General features: G+C 41.8%; 1 protein-coding gene across 1 annotated transcript; it reads left to right on the forward strand.

Annotated features, from left to right (window-relative positions):
• Nucleotides 1-4,184: 4,184 nt before the first annotated feature.
• On the forward strand, nt 4,185-9,501 carry LOC124652841. Its single transcript, XM_047191885.1, has 9 exons — nt 4,185-4,496; nt 5,512-5,641; nt 5,751-6,238; nt 6,319-6,399; nt 6,540-6,638; nt 7,019-7,132; nt 7,217-7,288; nt 7,843-7,914; nt 8,502-9,501. The coding sequence occupies exons 1-9, from the start codon at nt 4,200-4,202 to the stop codon at nt 8,778-8,780; spliced, it is 1,632 nt and encodes a 543-aa protein (XP_047047841.1). The 5' UTR covers nt 4,185-4,199; the 3' UTR covers nt 8,781-9,501.
• The last annotated feature ends 13,052 nt before the right edge of the window (nt 9,502-22,553 follow it).

A 22,553-nucleotide genomic window follows, 5' to 3' on the forward strand; every position in this document is an offset into this window, starting at 1 on the left:
ATGGTTTTCTTCGCGAATATATAACCACTTCTTGCGCACCCTTGAGGAGTCGGGGTTGACGTCGAAATGGTTGACGGGCAGACGAAGCTGCGCCGCCTATATTATAGGCGTGGCGGGGAGGCCATTACGCTTCGGAAAATGCGCTTCCATAATGCCCGGGCTGGTTACCAAGGAAGGCTTCGCGGAAGGGTGATGAAGGTAGAAATGTGAAGGATAGGAAGTTGGCGTAGGGTGGTGAGATTGGAGACCATAAACATAAAGCCCCGAAGAAAGGGTGGGCTGGGGAGGCGGAAAGACCAGGATGAGGTGATCAACAAAACTTACCGTACATTGGAGGGGTTAATTTGGGGAAGCAAACCGCTTTGGGTTTCTTGCGATCCCATTCGGGGTGGGTCAGTTTCGTGATCCCGGACCTCTCCCACTCCGCGGCTCCTAGATCCGCGCGGCAGCCATGAATCGGGTGTGCGTGCCTGGTCGGCGACGCGGTGGCAATGGCGATGGAGCTGCGAAGAAAGAGCTCGGGAGCAGTGGGAGCGCGCCGGAGGTTTGCGAGGAGGGGGGGGGGGAACGGCGCGGCGAAGTGTTCGAGGAAGAAGAGGGGTCTTGTCTCGAAGTGCGGTGAGCGGCGTTAGTTGGATGGGCGGAGATGATCACCACGTGGAAACAGGGTAAGGTGGCCCCCAACATTCGGCAGGGTTGAACGTGTGTGGCAGAAAAGGGGCTGTGTGTCCCACGCGACGTGTCCGTGGATCGGGGAATTGGGACCCTGAGAGAGAGGGCGAGGCGAAAGAAGCGGTAATGGTCGGTTCCAAAATAGAAATCGTGGCTATCATCGTAATGGCCGTGTCGTCAGATGAAGAAAATTTTGTGTCGAGGCTTCATAATTTATCGACAACCTAAGATTATCTCGGGAGCCTTTGATCCGATAAAGTTTTTGCCCAAACGCTTGGGGGGCTTCTGCGGAAAAAGAAGATTCGAGTCGACAAGATAGAAATGGCGAGAGTATGATCAAATGCAAGTATTTGTTCTCGCAGCCTCGGGAGGCTGCAGGAAGCTAGTCGCGCACCCGATAAATATAAAATATCAGCGAGAAGGTTATAAATATAGCGGCAGGAATGGCTACTAATGCGGAGCCTACACCAGCGTCTTGGGCGCGCCTCGGGGGGTGTTCTCCCCACTAAACCGATACCGCGTGCCGATGAACATAAAGAAGAAGTACGGTAGTATATTTCGGAGTTCGGATAACTCATATACTCCCATGGAAGATATGAATTTTTATCAAAAAAAAAAGTACGAATGAGTATATTTCGAGTTATACAGATAACTCTACATATACTCCCATCGGGAAGACAAAAAAGTCATCAAATATGACTCGATAAAATGTGCTATTCCAGCAGTCGAAAAGCACTCGACAAAATATTCTCAGAGCGCTAAAAGTCGCGAATACATCTCTGAATGCCGCAAAACTTTGCGAAGGTAAGACCCCAGATCCGTTCTAGCGGCGTGGCACCGTCTCTCGACGGCGGCTTGCTACTATTTTCCGTATCAACAGATACGAAGAAAAATCCTAACGAACGCGTTAGGTACCCGATAAAATATGACTGGGACTCGACAGAATGGTAAGACCTTAAGCGGCACTTGTCGAAGTTTACACCAGTATCCCGAGATCATGTCCGGGGACGTGATCTTGAAGTAGGTTTTTGCGGATTGCCACTAGAGCAGTTAACTAGTACCTGATCCGTCAGATGAACTAGCCCCAACTACCAATATCCCTATACAACATAGTATTTACATATCGAAAGATTTTGTAATGAGTAAAATTTGAGATTTTCCTTGATTCTTCGATTCAAGAAAAATCTCGGGGGCTACTGACATAGGCATCCCCAATGGGCCTGCCAAAGGTGGTACCCGGGGTTTATTCAAGGCCCAAGACTCGAAGAATACGAAGACTTGGAAGCCCATTTAGTGTTAAGGAAAGATAGTTTGTATTAGGAAAGATAGAAACTTGTAATCTTACGAGCTGGGTACGAAACCCTCTCGAACACTGTAACTTGTGTATTACGAAATCCTCGGCTCCGCCTCCTATATAAGGGAGAGTCGAGGAACGAAGAGAGGATCGAATCTACTGTCAACATAACCCTAGTTTTCATAATCGTCGAGTACTTTTCGCCTGAACCTTCGAGATCTACTTGCCCTCTACTTGTAGCAAAACCCTAGTCTACAATCTGTAGGTATTGACAAGTTAATCCTTTGTCAACGGGTGACCCTGAATTTGCATGCGGTGATTAACCTCGCTAATTAGGAATGCACGTGACGTGAGGAGAGAGAAGAAAAGGTGGTCCATCCCTTGCATGCTACTTAAGCTGTCGGAAACCGATCGCTCAACAAAAACCTGGCGACCGAGCGCCAGCTAGGGCCGCCCTAGTACATGGTACTATGCATTGCAGAGATAGTATCATACCGTAGTGTCATATGCATGATACTACTATATGATACTTTCCATTGTGACTAGTCTTAGAAAAATCCAATTAGCACTGGCACTCGACACGTGCGTTGGCCCCAGAGCGATACACACAAATCCATCTCAATAAAACCCAAAAGAAAGCGTGATTATTTATGCCACGAGGGAGGAACATGCTTGTATTAATTGGCAGCTAGCAGCACTACGGTATGTACTTCTTCCAACTACTGCAACCTTAATTCTTCTCATTAATCTCACAGTCCGTACGGTACCGTGCACAATAGCTCTACTTAATCAATGCTTAACACATGAATTAATTTTGCAACTTCATTATTTCCAAATACGAAAACAATTTTCTATCAAAAAACACTTTCTCCCTTCTAAAATACTCTCCATTCTAGACCTAAAATTTATTCTAAATTAGTCTACATTTTAACTTTGTGATTAGCAACATCATAGAAATACTTCTATTGGAACCCAATACTTTAAGCGTAGCTTGTATTAGTAAAATTAATAATCCTTTCGTTCAAAAATTAGTATCTTAATTTTTTTAGATATAGATGTGTCTATAACTAAAATATGTTTAGATATATCTAGGGTTAGATAAAACTAAGACTTTTTTTTTGGACGAAGGTAGCACTAGTAAATGTATCTAGACCCATTTTAGTATCTAGATACATTCAAATTTGTCCTAAGTTGAGACATCCTTTTATAAACGGAGGTTAGTATTATTTTATCTGATTTTTTTATGATGTAGACTAAATAAGAACAGATGAAGTATGCCTCTACTTTTATCTTGTTGTCTCACCCATGATCTCTCACTCTAAGATAGATAAATCGTAATTTTTTCTCAAAAATATAGAAAGAAACTAAAGTCTAGCACATTAATCAGTGCCATTATTATTAGTTAACCATTTAATGAGTAGTCACTTCAAAATAAAAGCACTCACTTTCCCTCTCTAAGCTTAGCATAGTTTAGTTTAGCTACTCTCTCTCTCTAACCACCCACCCTCATCACCACCACCACTGAGCCCCATGCTCTGCTCTATCTCTCTCTTCCCCATTTCCATCGACAGTTACTGCTCTCTCACTCCTCATAAGCAACCCTAGCTAAATCTCTTTCTCTCTCTAGAGCGAGAGAGTGTGTGCTCTCTTTTGAAAGATCCCTTCTTTTTCCCTTTCAGCTCCCAATCCCTCCCTCTTTTGTCACGAGATGTGGCTTGCCCCAAACTAGCAAGAGAGAGAGCGGCGAAAGCTCCGGCCAAAGCGGCAGCGGCAGGGCCAGACAAAGCTCAGATTCCCGCGGGCGGTGGGCGTCGCCGCTATTTTACCTCCCTCCGCCGATTCATCGACGGAAGATCCAACCCCCAGCTGTCGGTCGGCGGCACCCCTAACCACCAGCCGCTTTTCTTTCTTTCCCCCGGGGATTTCTCGCCGTTTCTTGGGCCAGAGGCGGCGCTGCTCTGCTGCGGTTCCGCGGCGGGTGCTGTGCAGCTCCGGCGCTCGATCCGTTTCTCAGGCCAGAGGCGGCGGCTCCCGACGAGCTCTTGAGCTGGCCGCCCCTCTTCTTGGAGCTGTTTGATTGGCTCTGGGGGGAAGTCCGTCCGTTCTTGCGCCCCCGGCGAGCGATTCCGGCGCGCCTTGCTTCCAATCGGAGGGAAATGGCGGCCCTGCGGTCCCGCAGTTGACCAATTCGGCCCCCCTCCCCCACCATCCCTCCGGCGGCCGGTCGCCCAAAATGGCGGATTTGGGGCTGTGGAGCCAGGGCTGGGCGTGGGTGCTCTCCCAGAAGCACCTCGTCGCCTGGGCGGGCTGCGGCCGGGACCTCGTCGACCGCCACTGGCCCGCCGTCGCCCGGGCCTGCGCCAGCTCCTCGCGCCTCGTGCTCGAGGCGCTCAGGCAGTGGCGGGGCTGCGCGGCCAGGGGCGTCCTCGCGCTCGCCAGCCTCGGCCCCGCCGCCGTCTTCGTCGTCCTCTGGAGCTGCTTCGTGTGCATCACCTCGCCCGCCTGCGCCCTCTACGCTCTCCTTGCCCTGGTTCGTCCTGCTCGCCCTGCTGCAATTCCTTCGCACATTTTAGCTCTCGGATGCGTAATGGATAAGGGTTTATTGTCTGCTTCAGATTCTAAATCTTATCTGTGTGATGCTTTTGCTTAATTGTGGATCGCATGTTAGGTTCCATCCATCTTTTACTAAAGTACAGTTAAAGTAGTAATTGCTGCTGCAAAAGTACCAGAACCCCATTAATTAATTGTCTTGATGTAGTATTACTACTACTGTCTGGTATAATCTTATGTCATGCTTTAGTACTACTCATCTAGTATGTGCAAATTCTAGATTCTATCTATCCACAATTTAAGGTGCTTTAAGTTTTGTCTAACTCTGTCTCACTCTCACTAGAGGAAAGATTGGGTGTCACCGTGTTAGTGTAAAAAAACACTGCGTTACTTAAAGATAGCCACCACAGGCTGTTCTAATCCATTCCTAGTAAATCAGTGCCATGCTAATTATCAGATCCTCTTGTTTGTTGGATCCTCGCGAAATGCTTAAGCATAAATTGGAGGTGATTGACTCGTGAAAGCAACTTGCCATTTAAGAAGGTTAATTATGTGATGTTGAGTGGTGATTGACTATTTATTCAGACTGGCGCACCTATTACTACTTATGCAGTTGATTGCTAGACAATGTTTATCTAACCATAGTAGGAGTTTGTACCTGTTAGCATTTGCCCATTGTGTTCTTTTTGTGAGATGGATTAGTATGTATTAGCGTGTGGCTGGGGGTTATCTGACCTTTTCAGCTACATGACACTACTGAATCAATAATCACCAGTAGTACAGAGAGAAATAAGGCTATGTCTCCTTTAGTCTTCTCCCTGTCTTTGCCACTTCTATTATTGCAATGCAGACTATGTTGCTTGCTTCATCACCGTCTAATGTACCTGTTTAATTAGTAGCTTCTGCCTACAAGTAAGATTACAAGGTTTCCCATGCAAGAAAGATATCAAAGAGGTTATGCTATCTAATAATTGTTTAATGGTGTGCTGTTTCAGGGAGCTGTTGGGGCAGTCATTCACTATATGGGCTATACGCCTGGCCTTCTCATTGTAGGACTGTTTGGGATAATGATTATGTGGATGTATGGCTACTTTTGGATTACAGGAATGCTTCTGGTTGCTGGAGGTTTGTTTGATATGATTATTTAAGTCGATGTTTGTTTACAATTTTATTTCATCAAATGCCTATTTATGTCACCCTTTCATCTAATGGAGGCTCGTCTGTGATAATGCAGGTTGTATGTGCTCTTTGAAGCATGCACGGTTTGTGATACCTGTGTTGGCTATGTATGCTCTTTATAGTGTGGCTGTTCGTGTTGGATGGCTTGGAGTTTTCTCCACGCTGAACCTTTCTTTCCTTACAAATGATCTTCTCAACAAGTTGCTGCTAGGATACGAGGGAAGCACAGAAGAGAGAACGTTTGAGGAAATGAAGGATTCTGATCCAGCCACGGATGCCTTCTTTGGTAGCCCTGAGTACCCTCCTACTCCGGACAGTGAACCAGAGACCGTGTCTTCTGCAAAGCCGTTTCGCTCAGAACCTACTCAAGATGTGTTACATGTACAAAAGGAGCCATCTCCTAGTAAAATAGTAGAATCAGATACTACTTCGTTGGATGAGATCAAGAGGATAATGGATGGTTCGACCTATTATGAAGTTATGGGTGTCCCTCGGAACTTGAGTATTGATCTGAAGGAACTGAGAAATGGGTACAAAAGAATGGTAATACACAGCAACCCTATAAGCTGAGAGATCATTCATCTTTCTGTTCCTTATTCTTGTGGTGCATTTTGTCTGTCTAGGCAAGACTTGTCCATCCTGATAAAAACATGGGGAATTCATTGGCGTGCGAATCATTCAAAAAGCTTCAGTCAGCTTATGAGGCAAGTACTTTAGGAGTACATGCTTCTGCATTTTCGCTGATTAGATTATTACCAAGTCTCGTAGCTTTAGAGTTCTTGGATCAGAACTCTGTTTTTTGACCCTCGATAAAGCTAACTGTTGTAGTCATACCTTCATGCAGGTACTCTCGGATTTAGCAAAGAAAAACAGCTATGATGAACAGCTGAGAAAAGAAGAATCACGTCAAATGAATCAGAGATCACGCGTTGTCTCCCAACCGGTGGGTTCTTCTTGCAAATAACTAAATATGGAATCTGCATGTCTTTCATTTGTACATGATCTGATTAACTTTTGGAGTGCACAATGCGATCTCTAGTTTTCTGCACAATCTCCTGTCTGAATGTACCTTTTTTATATCACTTTCTTATCAAGTTCATTTACATTGAAAAATGACTCAGACATCATGTGCCATCTCTCAACAACTATTCTTGTTTTGTTATGGCATCCGTTCAGTTATCTTTTTGTAGACCCTGGCCAATCTTGTAAACAATGTGATTTCTACATGACCCCCTGTTTTGGACAACTTGTTTGGTACTATTCTCTTTGCGTAACTCATTTGTAATTCAAGAATAAGCTCATTTAATTAACTTCCTTTTGTAGAGTGGGGTAGAGTTCATCTCTGAAGAGTCCAGGCGTATACAGTGCACAAAGTGTGGTAATTTTCATTTATGGATATGTACGAAGAGAAGCAAAGCGAAAGCAAGATGGTGCCAGGTTAGGACCACGGCATGTACTTTTAGGGCATTTGTTAACTGAGCGTATCACTCCAGCTAATTTGAATGAATGATGTGTATGTAGGATTGTTCTCAGTACCATGTTGCCAAGGATGGAGATGGATGGGTGGAAAATGGATATTCAACATCCTTGAAGGTATACTTTTGTGTAATCACATAAACTCAATTACATTTTACCTCTGTCTGTTTACATGAAGCACTTCTAGAAGGTCATTTCTGGATTATCAAATCTAACCACTAGACTAAGTATTGGTGTATGAAACAAATGGAGAACGATGTTCAAAAGCATAATCTTCCAAATCCTAGCATTCTACACAAATATTTGATATAAAGTTCACAAACCTTCATTTTACATAGTGAGGCCTTGGTCCTTACTACTTGTTTTATTGCTTAAACTGATCTAGTCATGTATTTCCTGAAGGCAATTTTGAGCTTGAGCAAACTTGATGAATTGAGCTGTAGCAGTCCCACTGTGTTTTGATTATATGCCATCCAAGGAAAATATTAACTCTGCTAAAGGTGGATGCTCAAAGTACCTGAGTAAAAATTGCGTAAACACAAACTATTTTGTCTATGGGACAGCACATTCAAGAAACACTCAACTTATAGCATGCACGTATGTTTTGCAGTTGTGAAAACTAATGTTCAGTAGAACATGTATTCAGTTCTTTCTTGTTTTGTTCATTTCAGATACAAATACCCCAAGCTTTTGTTTGTGCGGAGAGTAAAATATTCGATGTGTCCGAGTGGGCTACCTGCCAGGTGAGTGTTCATCTCCCTCTTTGTCGTCTTTAATTTTCTTATTTATTTCAGTTTTCACACGAATATGTTCCGAATCTTAGTTATTCAGAGGGTTTTCATGCATTTCTTGCTTTACTCTTCATATGGTACTACTCTGCAGTTCATAATGAAACATCATGCTATGACATTTTCTGCTTTTGTAGTTTCCTTGTGGTTTATGCATGGATTGTCTAGTATCACTTTGCTCATGACCGAATTTAGTTTCTGTAGTTTAGGATCATCTAGTAATTCGAAAATAGGTTCTGTTGGTCCATGAATCCTGTGATATGGAATTATGGATCGATACAGAGTTGACTATACTTGTGATAATATTGCTTAAATTTGTTTGAGATAATAAATATCCATGCCATGGTCTTCTAAAGTAAATGAACATATTAAGCTCTGGAAAAGTAGGACTAAAAAGTTATCTTGCACTTAATGAAGTGGTACCATCAAGCATCAACCGCTGTTACATCATTTTCTGATAATAGACAAAAGATGCTGCTCGGTGTTATCTGGGGAAGGGGAAAACATTTCTCTGACTCTTGTAAATTTTGTTGATTATCCAGGGGATGGAGTGCAAACCAAACACTCATGGTCCAACTTTTATGGTGAACATGGTTGGCGCGGATAGGATGCCTCAGAGATCCCACAGCTCTCGGTATCCCTTCAGCTTGGACGCAGAGATGATCCCCGAGGACGAATTCGAGATGTGGCTCCAGCAGGCGTTAGCGACAGGCGTGTTCACCGACAGCCCGAAACGTAGGAAAAGCTGGAGCCCCTTCAAACTACCTCAGAAAGGAATGAGAAGTTGGCGGCGATCGTCATCAGGGAATGACATTAAGTAGCATGGCCGCCCGCATGGGGCCTCAGGTGACAGTGACATTGGGAAAAGGCAAATAATACAAGAGCTTGTATTTGTAAATAGACTGACCCAAACATTGCCTGGATAAGCAACTAATTTTTTGTCCGAAAAGAGAAACAAGGAGCAAAAGGAACTCTTTACATGGAAAGGCGGGGTGAATCTGACTGTTCAAATTATCTTTTCTCTGCAATGGATACTCACGAGTTCTTTCGGAAAGACCAGGTGTTGGCTGTCCAGCGCACGAACTGCAACCTTAAGTGGTGCATTGATCGGCATCTGAATGAATGCCAAGACACATGCCTGGATCGCCGGAGCAGGTTCTACGAGAATTGAAGGGATCTTTGTGAAACATCATTGAGAGGATGCTTGTGTTCATGGGGGCAGCAAGAGAAGTCTTTCTGGAGAACAGAAGGAAAGGAAGACTGGCTGCTGTGTATACAATCTTGCATCAGTAATGCAAACTGCTTTGTTGTAACATTGTACACTGACACTGACATCCTGTGAAAAACTCCCACAATCTAGCTCTGTGTCGTAACACGCTTCTTGCACTTTGTAACTATCTGGGGACAAATATAGCCATCCTGGATTGTCTCCTGTTATCATTTCTTGTTGCTGGATACTTAATACTGGTTAATCTGACTTAACTGGACTTACCTGGGTGTCCTGATATAGATCAAACATGCACTCTATTTTTAGCATGGTTACTTATGGTTATTAATATCTGTCTGACGAATATGGAAGAGGGAGAGGTTACCTGGTATGGTTTCACTTTTGGCATGCTTCTGTTTCCTAGAAATAGCTGGACTTTCTTTCACATTTGTGGGGATAGACTCACATGTTTTTGGAACTGTACTGTACTGTGTGTTCGTTGATACCATTTCGAGGCCAGACTGAAGGAAGAATGTGTCATCTATGAATGTAGTTGCTAAATCAGTAGAAACAAAAAGTGCATTGTAACATGCCATGTGCACTATTTTGTCTGGTGGTCTGAAATAGCGACGCCTTTATTTTTGTTTTGGATCGCATGCATTTCAGAGACTTTTATTTTATTTTCTAATGAAAAAAATACATGTTGGACACAATGTTCGCAAGGAGACTAAATGAAAGGAGACCGCTGTATTTTTGAAAATCTGTTTCATGAACACTTTGTCTTTCTTTGTGTAAGAGATGTGATAGAACACTGGACTTATGTGAGTATGATTAAATGCTGGACCTAGATCTAAATTAAAAGGATATGTACTGGAGTACTAATAACAAATCGGTAGCTGATAGTACAGCCTATGTACGTCAAATATTATGCGGGTGAACTCGTGATGTACCAGAGGATTAGTCAGCATGATTAATCAATGTAAAATACGGCTATTGCATCAAAGGAGTTAATTAGGAGGGAAAAGCAAGGGATTTGTTGGGGGTACAAACGCGGGAAGGAAAAGGTCAAAACACGGATGCGCACTCACGGCCAATAAAAATGGACCACACAATTATCAGGTTTGCAACGCCTAACTTTTACCTGTCGTGGAGATTAAGTAAGAAAAGAGAAATATAGTACTCCCTCTGTGTGGGACTCTTTTTGAAATGCAATCTATTCCCACATCATTCTTTTCATAACATATCATGTTCTCCTCACTTTGATTCTGAATTCACCGGTTGATTTAACACCGGGTTCTATGCTTTCTAGCCCCATTTGACAAAAGTTAGCTTCCTCTATCTCTTTTGTAGGAATCAAATAGCAATGCTCATTCGTGAATAGCATTTCATGCTTCCGCTTCTAGCTTTTTCCGGCGGTCAGCTGGCGATTAATGATTAATAGGCAGATCGGCCGATTAATCGGGTGATAAATGAGTTTATCGGCTAACTGGTGACCATCAAGTAGCGATTAATCAGCCGATTAATCGTTGAATCGGACAACTTTTTTGAATAGTGAGTTAAATAAAGTTGAACTTAAAAATGTTCGACTCTTTAAAATAAATAGAAGGCGGAGGGAGTACTACTTAAGTGACGTAAATAGAAAGGAAGCTTTTCACGTAGTTCTACAAAACTAGAATAAGTCTACTGTAATGGAGAATTGTGACTCCCAAGCTCTAAAAAAATCATATTTCTCAATGCAAAATCTCACTTTTAGAAAATTTGTATTATGGGCTACAGAAAAATGATAAAATGTGGATCTAAATATAGTGAACAATGCATATTCTGAAATCTCTATTTTTTTAATCAGATTTGATCATTTTTGTGTAGCCCATAATACAAAGACTTTCTCAATTCAATTTTGCATGCTTACATCATTGAATACTTCCAAAAAAATCTCTTTTGTAGGAATCAAATAGCAATGCTCATTCGTGAATAGCATTTCATGCTTCCGCTTCTAGCTTTTTCCGGCGGTCAGCTGGCGATTAATGATTAATAGGCAGATCGGCCGATTAATCGGGTGATAAATGAGTTTATCGGCTAACTGGTGACCATCAAGTAGCGATTAATCAGCCGATTAATCGTTGAATCGGACAATTTTTTTGAATAGTGAGTTAAATAAAGTTGAACTTAAAAATGTTCGACTCTTTAAAATAAATAGAAGTACACCTTTGGTCGACCGAGGGAGTACTACTTAAGTGACGTAAATAGAAAGGAAGCTTTTCACGTAGTTCTACAAAACTAGAATAAGTCTACTGTAATGGAGAATTGTGACTCCCAAGCTCTAAAAAAATCATATTTCTCAATGCAAAATCTCACTTTTAGAAAATTTGTATTATGGGCTACAGAAAAATGATAAAATGTGGATCTAAATATAGTGAACAATGCATATTCTGAAATCTCTATTTTTTAATCAGATTTGATCATTTTTGTGTAGCCCATAATACAAAGACTTTCTCAATTCAATTTTGCATGCTTACATCATTGAATACTTCCAAAAAAATAGATTTTTTAGCAGGTAAATATGATTTTTGAATTTTTCTTAATAAAGAGAGCATTAAAATTGGGGAGCCAGCTGGACTTATTTTTACGTGCCAGCTGGACTTTTCTATGTCTCTTTGTAATTGTTATTTTGGAAAACATCTAGTTCAACGTAGACACACATGATACATCAGCACACCTACCACAGGCGCCCGCACACACGGAGAGTCAAACTAGCATTTCAATCATAGTCACCACACTAGCCATTCTCATGTCTGTCTGTAGCTTGACACATGCAACCCAATTATATAAAATTGTACCTAACATGATTATCACAAACCGCCAGTGCCGAAAAAGACTTACTCATCCGATAGACAAGATGAAATTATAAAATTGTAAACCACAAGTGTTGAGACAACAACAATGATATTTATGCCTAGTTTGTTAGTCTCCTCATTTATTAATGCTAGAGGAGATGCTAGTGACGAATTTCTGTTATTTAATAGGACTAGTGGATTACCATAAGGGACAAACATGAACGTTTGTATCGAGCTGAACACAGCAAGCATAAATTAAGGTAAAGCACTAAAGTGATCGAGCCAACTCCACTACAGACAATGAGACAAATATTAGGGCCAAGCTGTGGCGGGCGACCCTAGCTGGCGATCGTTCGCTCAAAGCTTGCTTAGCGATCACTTTCCGACAGCTTTTTCTCCTTTCTCTGACTCAAAACTTATCAAATTCGAAATTTCAAAACGTTTTAACTTTCAAACGACAACTCCGATTTAAGATCCGTTTTCACAATCAAATCCGTCTCGACGAGATCTTCAAAACTAGCACCCATGTTGATATGTTTCGAGAAACTTTTTTTCGGGCTAAAATTTATCAACCCTCTCTATCTGAATAATCAACCCCTCCGTACTTGAGTGATCAACGGTAAATATATAAAATTATCAACCTGGTGCAGGCTATTGAGGAAAAGTTACGTACGTATGCACAAAAAGACGAATCCGCTGATGTCAGCGGAATCTTTTCCAAATTTGAAAATTCAAAATGTTTTAACTTTCAAACGACAACTTCAAATTAAGATTCGCTTTCACCAATAAATCCATCTCGACGAGATCTTCAAAACTAGCACCCATGTTGATATGTTTCGAGAAACTTTTTCAGTTAAAAGTTATCAACCCTTTCTATCTGAATAATCAACCCTCCGTACTTGAGTGATCAACGGTGAATGTATAAAATTATCAACCTGGTGTAAGTTTATTGAGGGAAAGTTACGCATGCATGCACGAAATAGACGAATATCGTTGATGTCAGCGGAATCTTTTCCAAATTTATAAATTCAAAACGTTTTAACTTTCAAACGACAACTCCAAATTAAGATTCGGTTTCACCAATAAATCCGTCTTGACGAGATCTTCAAAACTAGCACCCATGTTGATATGTTTCGAGAAACTTTTTTTCGGGCTAAAATTTATCAACCCTCTCTATCTGAATAATCAACCCCTCCGTACTTGAGTGATCAACGGTAAATGTAAAAAATTATCAACCTGGTGTAGGCTATTGAGAAAAAAGTTCTGCATGCATGCACAAATAGACAAATATGCTGATGTCAGCGGAATCTTTTTCAAATTTGTAAATTCAAAACGTTTTAACTTTCAAACGACAACTCCAAATTAAGATTCGGTTTCACCAATAAATCCGTCTCGACGAGATCTTCAAAACTAGCACCCATGTTGATATGTTTCGAGAAACTTTTTTCGGGCTAAAATTTATCAACCCTCTCTATCTGAATAATCAACCCCTCCGTACTTGAGTGATCAACGGTAAATGTAAATTATTATCAACCCCAAAGTTAATTTTATTTGAAACAGTTTAGCGATTTTTTTTTAGTTTAGAAGCTATCAACCCAGTGTCCTGTTATTTATCAACAGTAAATATAAATAACTACCAACCCTAAAAATCTAATTTTATTTTGAATATTTTGACGACTCTTTTTAGTTTACAAGTTATCAACCCGGTGCCCCGTTATTTATCAATGGTAATTATAAATAACCAACCCTAAAAAGTATTCCATTTAGAATATTTTAGCGAACATTTTTTTATTTTACAAGCTATCAGCCCGGTGCCTCGTTATTTATCAACGATAAATATAAATAAATAATAACCCTAAAATGTATTTCACTTAAAATATTTTAGCGACTCTCTTTTAGTTTAGAAGCTATCAACCCGGTGACCCGCTATTTATCAATGGTAAATATAAATAAATATCAACCCTAAAAATTTAATTTAATTTAAAAATATGTAGCGACTCTTTTTTTGTTTACAAGTTATCAACCCGGTGCCCCGTTATTTATCAGCGGTAAATATAAATACCTAGCAACCCTAAAAAGTAATTTTCATTAAGAATTTTTTTAGCAACTTTTGTTAGATTACAACTTAAAAAAAATACTTAATTTGAGTAGCAAGTGGTAGTTCATTTGAGTTGCAAGTGGATCTTCCCACCCGTTATTTTCCCCCTTAAAAACCACTGGCCCGAAAAAGGGAATTGCAAAAGGACCCCATTAAAATATGAATTACGGTACGAAAAAATACCCAAAAGGGAATTGCAAAAAGAGAATTGAGAGTCTGCCTCGTGCTGAAGAAAAATAGTGAGATGCTATGTGTATGCATGCAACAACTTATGAAAAAGTGCTGAAAAGTTGGCTCATTAAATGCAAATCCATGAGATGCTCTGTGCATGTGCATGCATGCAGTGTGAACACTCTTGGCTGCATGCAACTTGCAAAGTAGTAATACAAGCTGTTAGTGTGAACACTTGTGAACGCAATTAAAACACTACGTGATACAAAGGGAATTGAGTCGCGCTTTCGCGCGAGCGCTACGCGCCGACAGAAACCGATCGCTCGAGCGAGCGATTGCCAGGAAGGGGATTTGAGCTGTGGCGGCTATACTCTCTATAGCTCCTTTCGTCTTTTCTCTTTTGTTGGAGGGTCTTTCTGCTTTTGTTCCTTGGGTGTACGTGTATCCTCTCCCGTTCCTTCCTGAGGTTTCCGCGTGTGTGTGTTTGTACTGTTCTGTTTTAAGATAATGAACGCGGTTACTTCTCAAAAAAAAAAAAAACTCTCTATAGCTCCACTTCAACTGAATGATGTAAACAACTATGTAACTTTCCGCAAAAAAAAAACTATGTAACTTTTGAATTAAGCTTGAAAAGTTGAAATGCAGGATTATAACGGATTGCACCGAACATCAACTATTATATTGTCTTTTTTTTTTTGCTTCCAAGCTTCTAAAACCTCATGTCTGCAATATTACAATGCCATGTCTGCAAGAACAACATGAGATGGAATTTACACCAAATTTTCACTTGCATCTATTACATACTAAACACAGTATACATGGGTATAATAGAGACGCCACGTTAGTCCAAATAATCCAAATTATCGTAATAGTTAGATCTAAAATTTACCGCTAGAGTTTAACAAAAAATAATATTTATCATGTAACCTCTTTGAGACGGTTTATGTTGATACACTACAGGAATGGGAGGCTACGCCGAGGGCCAGGCTATACGCCGACGGCCAAAACTCGGGGCCGTCGGCGTATGGCCCGGCCAGGCCAGCCTGCCCTTTCGACCCTCGGCGTAGCGCGGCCGTCGGTGTAGCGATGTCTATGCCGAGGGCAGCCCTCGGCATATCTTTGGCCCTAGGCGTAGACAGGGCTACGCCGACGGCCACCCTCGGCGTAGGCCATTTTTCAAATTTGTCTAATTTTGTAAAAATCATAACTAATTCATATGATGTCAGAAAAATACGTATGAGGTATCAAAATGTTCAGAAAAACATCCTCTATCCATTTATGTCAAAATCATGCATATTTGAATCATGTACAGTACCATTTTAATATAGAAACAATTCAATCACTTTCTTCTATGCCCTCAGGTTCCCGTTTTAGCCAGATGACAATTTAAACGAAGTCCGAAAATCTCGCGGAGCCGCATGGCATCATTTTATGTGTCCTAGTAACCACTCCAAAAGATGAAATTGGGAAATGGCAATTATTTTAGAAAACCCTTCACGAACAGGGCTATCAAGTCCGGAGTTCTATGGTTTTTAAGGCAAATGAGTAGGAAACGGCCTATGACACCATATAGTTTGTCGGAACGAGGCCATATTTGGCACGTGCGTGGTCCCTGGGATGGGAAGCAAGGCCCCGGGAGCGGATTTCCAATCCGACCCGTGGGCGATGGTTTTTTCATTTTCGGGGTGCCAAAACGGGTTATTTTTGTGAAGTAACTACATGGGGCGCATTTTAGTATTGCGCGAGACCTCCACGTAGTGGTAGGACACCGCATTCGCACCACATATCACATGCCATATGTGCGCCCTAGCTATCTGGGAATCCATGCGGCTTCCTGCGGTGTTCCGCCGAATCTGCTGGAAAGTGACTGGATTTGAACTAGGGCTACACTTTCCGTCGCTAAATAAATTTCAGGAAAAATGTTTTTAGGTCTATGACATATCACTTTATATGCGAATTTTTTTCCGTTTAGCGTGATGGTAAACGGGTGCACCAGCGCGCCCGGTACGACCATACCGCATCTCCGTGGGGGGCCATTTTGGCCAAATGGCAATTTAAACGAAGTCAGAAAATCCCGCGGAGCCGCATGGAATCATTTTATGTGTCCTAGTAACCAATCCAAAAGTTGGAATTAGGATACGGCAATTATTTTGGAAAACCCTTCACAAACAGGGCTATCACGTCCGGGGTTATATGGCTTTTAGGGCAAATGAGTAGGAAACGGCCCGTGAAACCACATAGTTTGTCGGAACGAGGCCATATTTGGCACGTGCGTGGTCCCTGGGATGGGAAGCAAGGCCCCCGGAGCGGATTTCCAATCCGACCCATGGGCGATGGTTTTTTCATTTTCGGGGTGCCAAAACGGTTTTTTTTTATGAAGCAGCTACATGGACCGCATTTTAGTATTGCGCGAGACCTCTGCGTTGTGGTAGGACACCGCCTTCCCACCACATATCATGTGCCATATGTGCGCGCTAACTATCTGAGAATCCATGCGGCTTCCTGCGGTGTCCCGCCGAATCCGCTGGAAAGTGACCGGATTTGAACTAGGGCTACACTTTCCGTCGCTCAATAAATTCCGGGAAAAATGTTTTTAGATCTATGACATATCACTTTATATGCGAATTTTTTTCCGTTTAGCGCGATGGTAAACAGGTGCACCAGCGCGCCCGGTACAGCCATACCGCATCTTCGTGGGGGCCCGTTTTGGCCAAATGGCAATTTAAACGAAGTCAGAAAATCCCGCGGAGCCGCATGATACGTCTCCAACGTATCGATAATTTCTTATGTTCCATGCTACTTTATTGATGATACCTACATGTTTTATGCACATTATATGCCATATTTATGCATTTTCTGGAACTAACCTATTAACAAGATGCCGAAGAGCCGATTCTTTGTTTTCTGCTGTTTTTGGTTTCGAAATCCTAGTAAAGAAATATTCTCGGAATTGGACGAAACTTTCGCCCGGGGTCCTATTTTTGCATGAAGCTTCCGGAAGACCGAAGACCTAACGAAGTGGGGCCACGAGGCGGCCGGGAGGGAGGCCGGCGCGGCCCGGGCTCGGCCGCGCCGACCTACCCCCGGGCCCCTCGTGTGGCCCCCGCGTTGACCCTCCGCCTACTTAAAGCTTCCGTCGCGAAACCCCCGGTACCGAGAGCCACGATACGGAAAACCTTCCGAGAGACGCCGCCGCCGCGAATCCCATCTCGGGGGATTCGGGAGATCGCCTCCGGCACCCTGCCGGAGAGGGGATTCATCTCCCGGAGGACTCTACACCGCCATGGTCGCCTCCGGAGTGATGAGTGAGTAGTTCACCCCTGGACCATGGGTCCATAGCGGTAGCTAGATGGTCGTCTTCTCCTTGTTGTGCTTCATTGTTAGATCTTGTGAGCTGCCTAACATGATCAAGATCATCTATATGTAATTCTATATGTTGTGTTTGTCGGGATCCGATGGATAGAGAGTACTATGATTATGGTGATTATCAATCTATTGTTCATGTGTTGTTTATGATCTTGCATGCTCTCCGTTACTAGTAGAGGCTCGGCCAAGTTTTTACTCTTAACTCCAAGAGGGAGTATTTATGCTCGATAGTGGGTTCATGCCTCCATTGAATGCGGGACAGTGACGAGAAAGTTCTAAGGTTGTGGATGTGCTGTTGCCACTAGGGATAAAACATTGATGCTATGTCTAAGGATGTAGTTGTTGATTACATTACGCACCATACTTAATGCAATTGTCCGTTGCTTTGCAACTTAATACTCGGAGGGGTTCGGATGATAACCTGAAGGTGGACTTTTTAGGCATAGATGCGGTTGGATGGCGGTCTATGTACTTTGTCGTAATGCCCAATTAAATCTCACTATATTTATCATATCAGGTATATGCATTGTTATGCCTTTCTCTATTTGTCAATTGCCCGACTGTAATTTGTTCACCCAACATGCTTATCTTATGGGAGAGACACCTCTAGTGAACTGTGGACCCCGGTCCTATTCTTTACATAGCATACAATCTACTGCAATTGTGTTTTACTGTTTTCTTTGCAAACATCTTCCACTCGATACGTTTAATCCTTTGTTACAGCAAGCCGGTGAGATTGACAACCTCACTCGTTTCGTTGGGACAAAGTACTTGGGTTGTGTTGTGCAGGTTCCGCGTTGGCGCCGGAATCCCGGTGTTGCGCCGCATCACATTTCGCGACCATCAACCTTCAACGTGCTTCTTGGCTCCTACTGGTTCGATTAAACCTTGGTTTCATACTGAGGGAAACTTGCTTCTATACGCATCATACCTTCCACTTGGGGTTCCCAACGGACGTGTGCATCTACGCGTATCAAGCATAAATTTCTGGCGTCGTTGCCGGGGAGATCAAGACACGCTGCAAGGGGAGTCTCCACTTCTCAATCTCTTTACTTTGTTTTTGTCTTGCTTTATTTTATTTACTACTTTGTTTGCTGCACTAAATCAAAACACAAAAAAATTAGTTGCTAGTTTTACTTTATTTACTGTCTTGCTTTCTATATCGAAAACACAAAAAAAAAATTTTACTTGCATTTATTTTATCTAGTTTGTTTTATTTACTGTTGCTAAAATGGCCAACCATGAAAATACTAAATTGTGTGACTTCACAAATGCAAATAATAATGATTTCCTATGCACACCTATTGCTCCACCTCGCTACTACAGCGAGAATTCTTTGAAATTAAACTCGCTTTCATTGAATTTGGTTATGAGAGAACAATTTTCCGGTGCTAGTTCCGATGATGCTTGCTGCCCATCTCAATAATTTTGTTGAACTTTGTGAAATGCAAAAGTATAAAGATGTAGATGGTGATATTATTAAATTGAAAGTGTTTCCTTTCTCATTAAGAGGAAGAGCTAAAGATTGGTTGCTATCTTTGCCTAAGAATAGTATTGATTCATGGACTAAATGCAAGGATGCTTTTATTGGTAGATATTATCCTCCCGCTAAAATTATATCTTTGAGAAGTAGCATAATGAATTTTAAACAATTAGATACTGAACATGTTGCTCAAGCATGGGAGAGAATGAAAACTTTGGTAAAGAATTGCCCAACCCATGGATCGACTACTTGGATGATTATCCAAACCTTCTATGCAGGACTAAATTTTTCTTCGCGGAATTTATTGGATTCAGCTGCTGGAGGTACCTTTATGTCCATCACATTGGGGGCGGCTACAAAACTTCTTGATGATATGATGATAAATTACTCAGAATGGCACACGGAAAGAGCTCCACAAGGTAAGAAGGTAAATTCTGTTGAAGAAACCTCTTCCTTGAATGATAAGATTGATGTGATTATGTCTATGCTTGTGAATGGTAGATCTAATGTTGATCCTAATAATGTTCCTTTAGCTTCATTGGTTGCTCAAGAAGAAAATGTTGATGTGAATTTCATTAAAAATAATAATTTCAACAACAATGCTTATAGGAACAACTCCGGTAATAACTATAGGCCATATCCTTCGCTAATGGTAATGGTTATGGTAATTCTTATGGGAATTCTTACAACAATAATAGGAATGTACCCTCTGGTCTTGAAGCCATGCTTAAAGAATTTATTAGTACACAAACTGCTTTTAACAAATCTGTTGAGGAAAAGCTTGATAAAATTGATACTATCGCTTCTAGAGTTGATAGACTTGCCTCCGATGTTAATCTTTTAAAATTGAAAGTTATGCCTAATAATGATATTGATAATAAGATTACTACTACAGCAAATGCCATCCAAGTTAGAATTAATGAGAATATAAGATTAATGGCTGAAGCTAGCGTGCTAGGTGGGATAGAGAAGAAAATGAAAAACTAGCTAAAGAGAATAATGTAGCTAAAGTTTGGACTATTACCACCACTAGTAATGCTAATTCTTCACATGTTGCTGCACCTCCTACTATCAATGGTAAAATAATTGGTGTTGGCAATGTTTCTACTCCTAGTGCAAAGCGTACAAAGCTGCCTGAAATTGCTAAAGCTGCTGAAACCGCTTGTGATAAAGCTGCTGAAATTTTTTCCAACCTTGGGAACAATGATCCCATTGCTGTAGCTCATAATGATTTAGATTTTGATGATTGCCACATCTCTGAAGTTATAAAGTTCTTACAAAAACTTGCTAAAAGTCCTAATGCTAGTGCTATAAATTTAGCCTTTACAAAACATATTACAAATGCTCTCATAAAAGCTAGAGAAGAGAAACTAAAACTTGAAACTTCTATTCCTAGAAAGTTAGAAGATGGTTGGGAGCCCATCATTAAAATGAAATTCAATGACTTTGAATGTAATGCTTTATGTGATCTTGGTGCAAGTATTTCTGTTATGCCTAAAAAGATTTATGATATGCTTGACTTGCCACCATTGAAGAATTGTTATTTGGATGTTAATCTTGCCGATAATGTTAAAAAGAAACCTTTGGGGAGGATTGATAATGTGCACATTACGGTTAACAATAACCTTGTCCCCGTTGATTTTGTTGTCTTGGATATCGAATGCAATGCATCTTGTCCTATTGTGTTGGGAAGACCTTTTCTTCGAACTTGTTGGTGTCGTTATTGATATGAGGGAAGGTAATATTAAATACCAATTTCCTCTCAAGAAAGGTATGGAACACTTCCCTAGAAAGAGAATGAAGTTGCCTTTTGATTCTATTATTAGAACAAGCTATGATGTTGATGCTTCATCTCTCGATGTTACTTGATTTGCACTTTCTGCGCCTAGCTGAAAGGCGTTAAAGAAAAGCGCTTATGGGAGACAACCCATGTTTTTACCTACAGCAATTTTTTTGTTTTGTTGAGTCTTGGAAGTTGTTTACTACTGTAGCAACCTCTCCTTATCATGTTTTTGTGCCAAGTAAAGTTTCTATGCCAAAGTTGATGTTATATTTGGGATCGCTGCGCAGAAACAGCATTGCTGTCTGTCACGAATCTGGGCACAGTTCCCTGTAGAAAATTCGAAAAAATCTGCCAATTTACGAGCGTGATCCTCAGATATGTACGCAACTTTCATTAGTTTTGAGTTTTTCCATTTGACCAAGTCTGGTGCCATTTCTAAATTCGTCTTTACGGACTGTTCTGTTTTTGACAGATTCTGCCTTTTATTTCGCATTGCCTCTTTTGCTATGTTGGATTTATTTCTTTGATCCACTAATGTCCAGTAGCATTATGCAATGTCCAGAAGTGAAAATAATGATTGTGTCACCTCTGAATGTGTGAATTATTAATCGTGCACTAACCCTCTAATGAGTTTGCTTGAAGTTTGGTGTGAAGGAAGTTTTCAAGGGTCAAGAGAGGAGTATGATACACTATGATCAAGAGGAGTGAAAGCTCTAAGCTTGGGGATGCCCCCGTGGTTCACCCCTGCATATTTTAAGAAGACTCAAGCGTCTAAGCTTGGGGATGCCTGATACGTCTCCAACGTATCGATAATTTCTTGTGTTCCATGCCACATTATTGATGTTATCTACATGTTTTATGCACACTTTATGTCATATTCGTGCATTTTCTGGAACTAACCTATTAACAAGATGCCGAAGTGCCAGTTCCTGTTTTCTCGCTGTTTTTGGTTTCGGAAATCCTAGTAACGAAATATTCTCGGAATCGGACGAAATCAACGCCAAAGATCTTAGAATCCCCGGAAGCATCCGGAACACACGAGAGGGACCGGAGGGGGGCACGGGCCCACCACACCATACCACGGCGCGGCCTAGGGGGCCCGCGCCCCCTAGGGTTTGGCCAGCCCTTCGACCCCCCGGCGCCGCCTCTTCGCCTATAAGAAGCCCCTGGATCGAAAACCCGATCACGATTGACGAAACCCACGAAACCTTCCGGAGCCGCCGCCATCGCGAAGCCAAGATCCGGGGGACGGGATCTCTGTTCCGGCACGCTGCCGGAGCGGGGAAGTGCCCCGGAAGGCTTCTCCATCGACACCGCTGCCATCTCCACCGCCATCTCCATCACCGCTGCTGCTCCCATGAGGAGGAGTAGTTCTCCATCGAGGCTCGGGGCTGTACCGGTAGCTATGTGGTTCATCTCTCTCCTATGTGTTTCAATACAATAATCTCATGAGCTGCCCTACATGATTGAGATTCATATGATGATGCTTGTAATCTAGATGTCATTATGCTTGTCAAGTGAGTTTTACCTATGTGATCTCCGGAGACTCCTAGTCCCACGTGTGTAAAGGTGACGAGTGTGTGCACCGTGTGGGTCTCTTAGGCCATATTTCACAGAATACTTACTCATTGAATGGCATAGTGAGGTGCTTA

Source organism: Lolium rigidum, chromosome 5 (assembly GCF_022539505.1).
Source record: "Lolium rigidum isolate FL_2022 chromosome 5, APGP_CSIRO_Lrig_0.1, whole genome shotgun sequence".
NCBI classification, from domain to species: Eukaryota; Viridiplantae; Streptophyta; class Magnoliopsida; order Poales; family Poaceae; genus Lolium; species Lolium rigidum.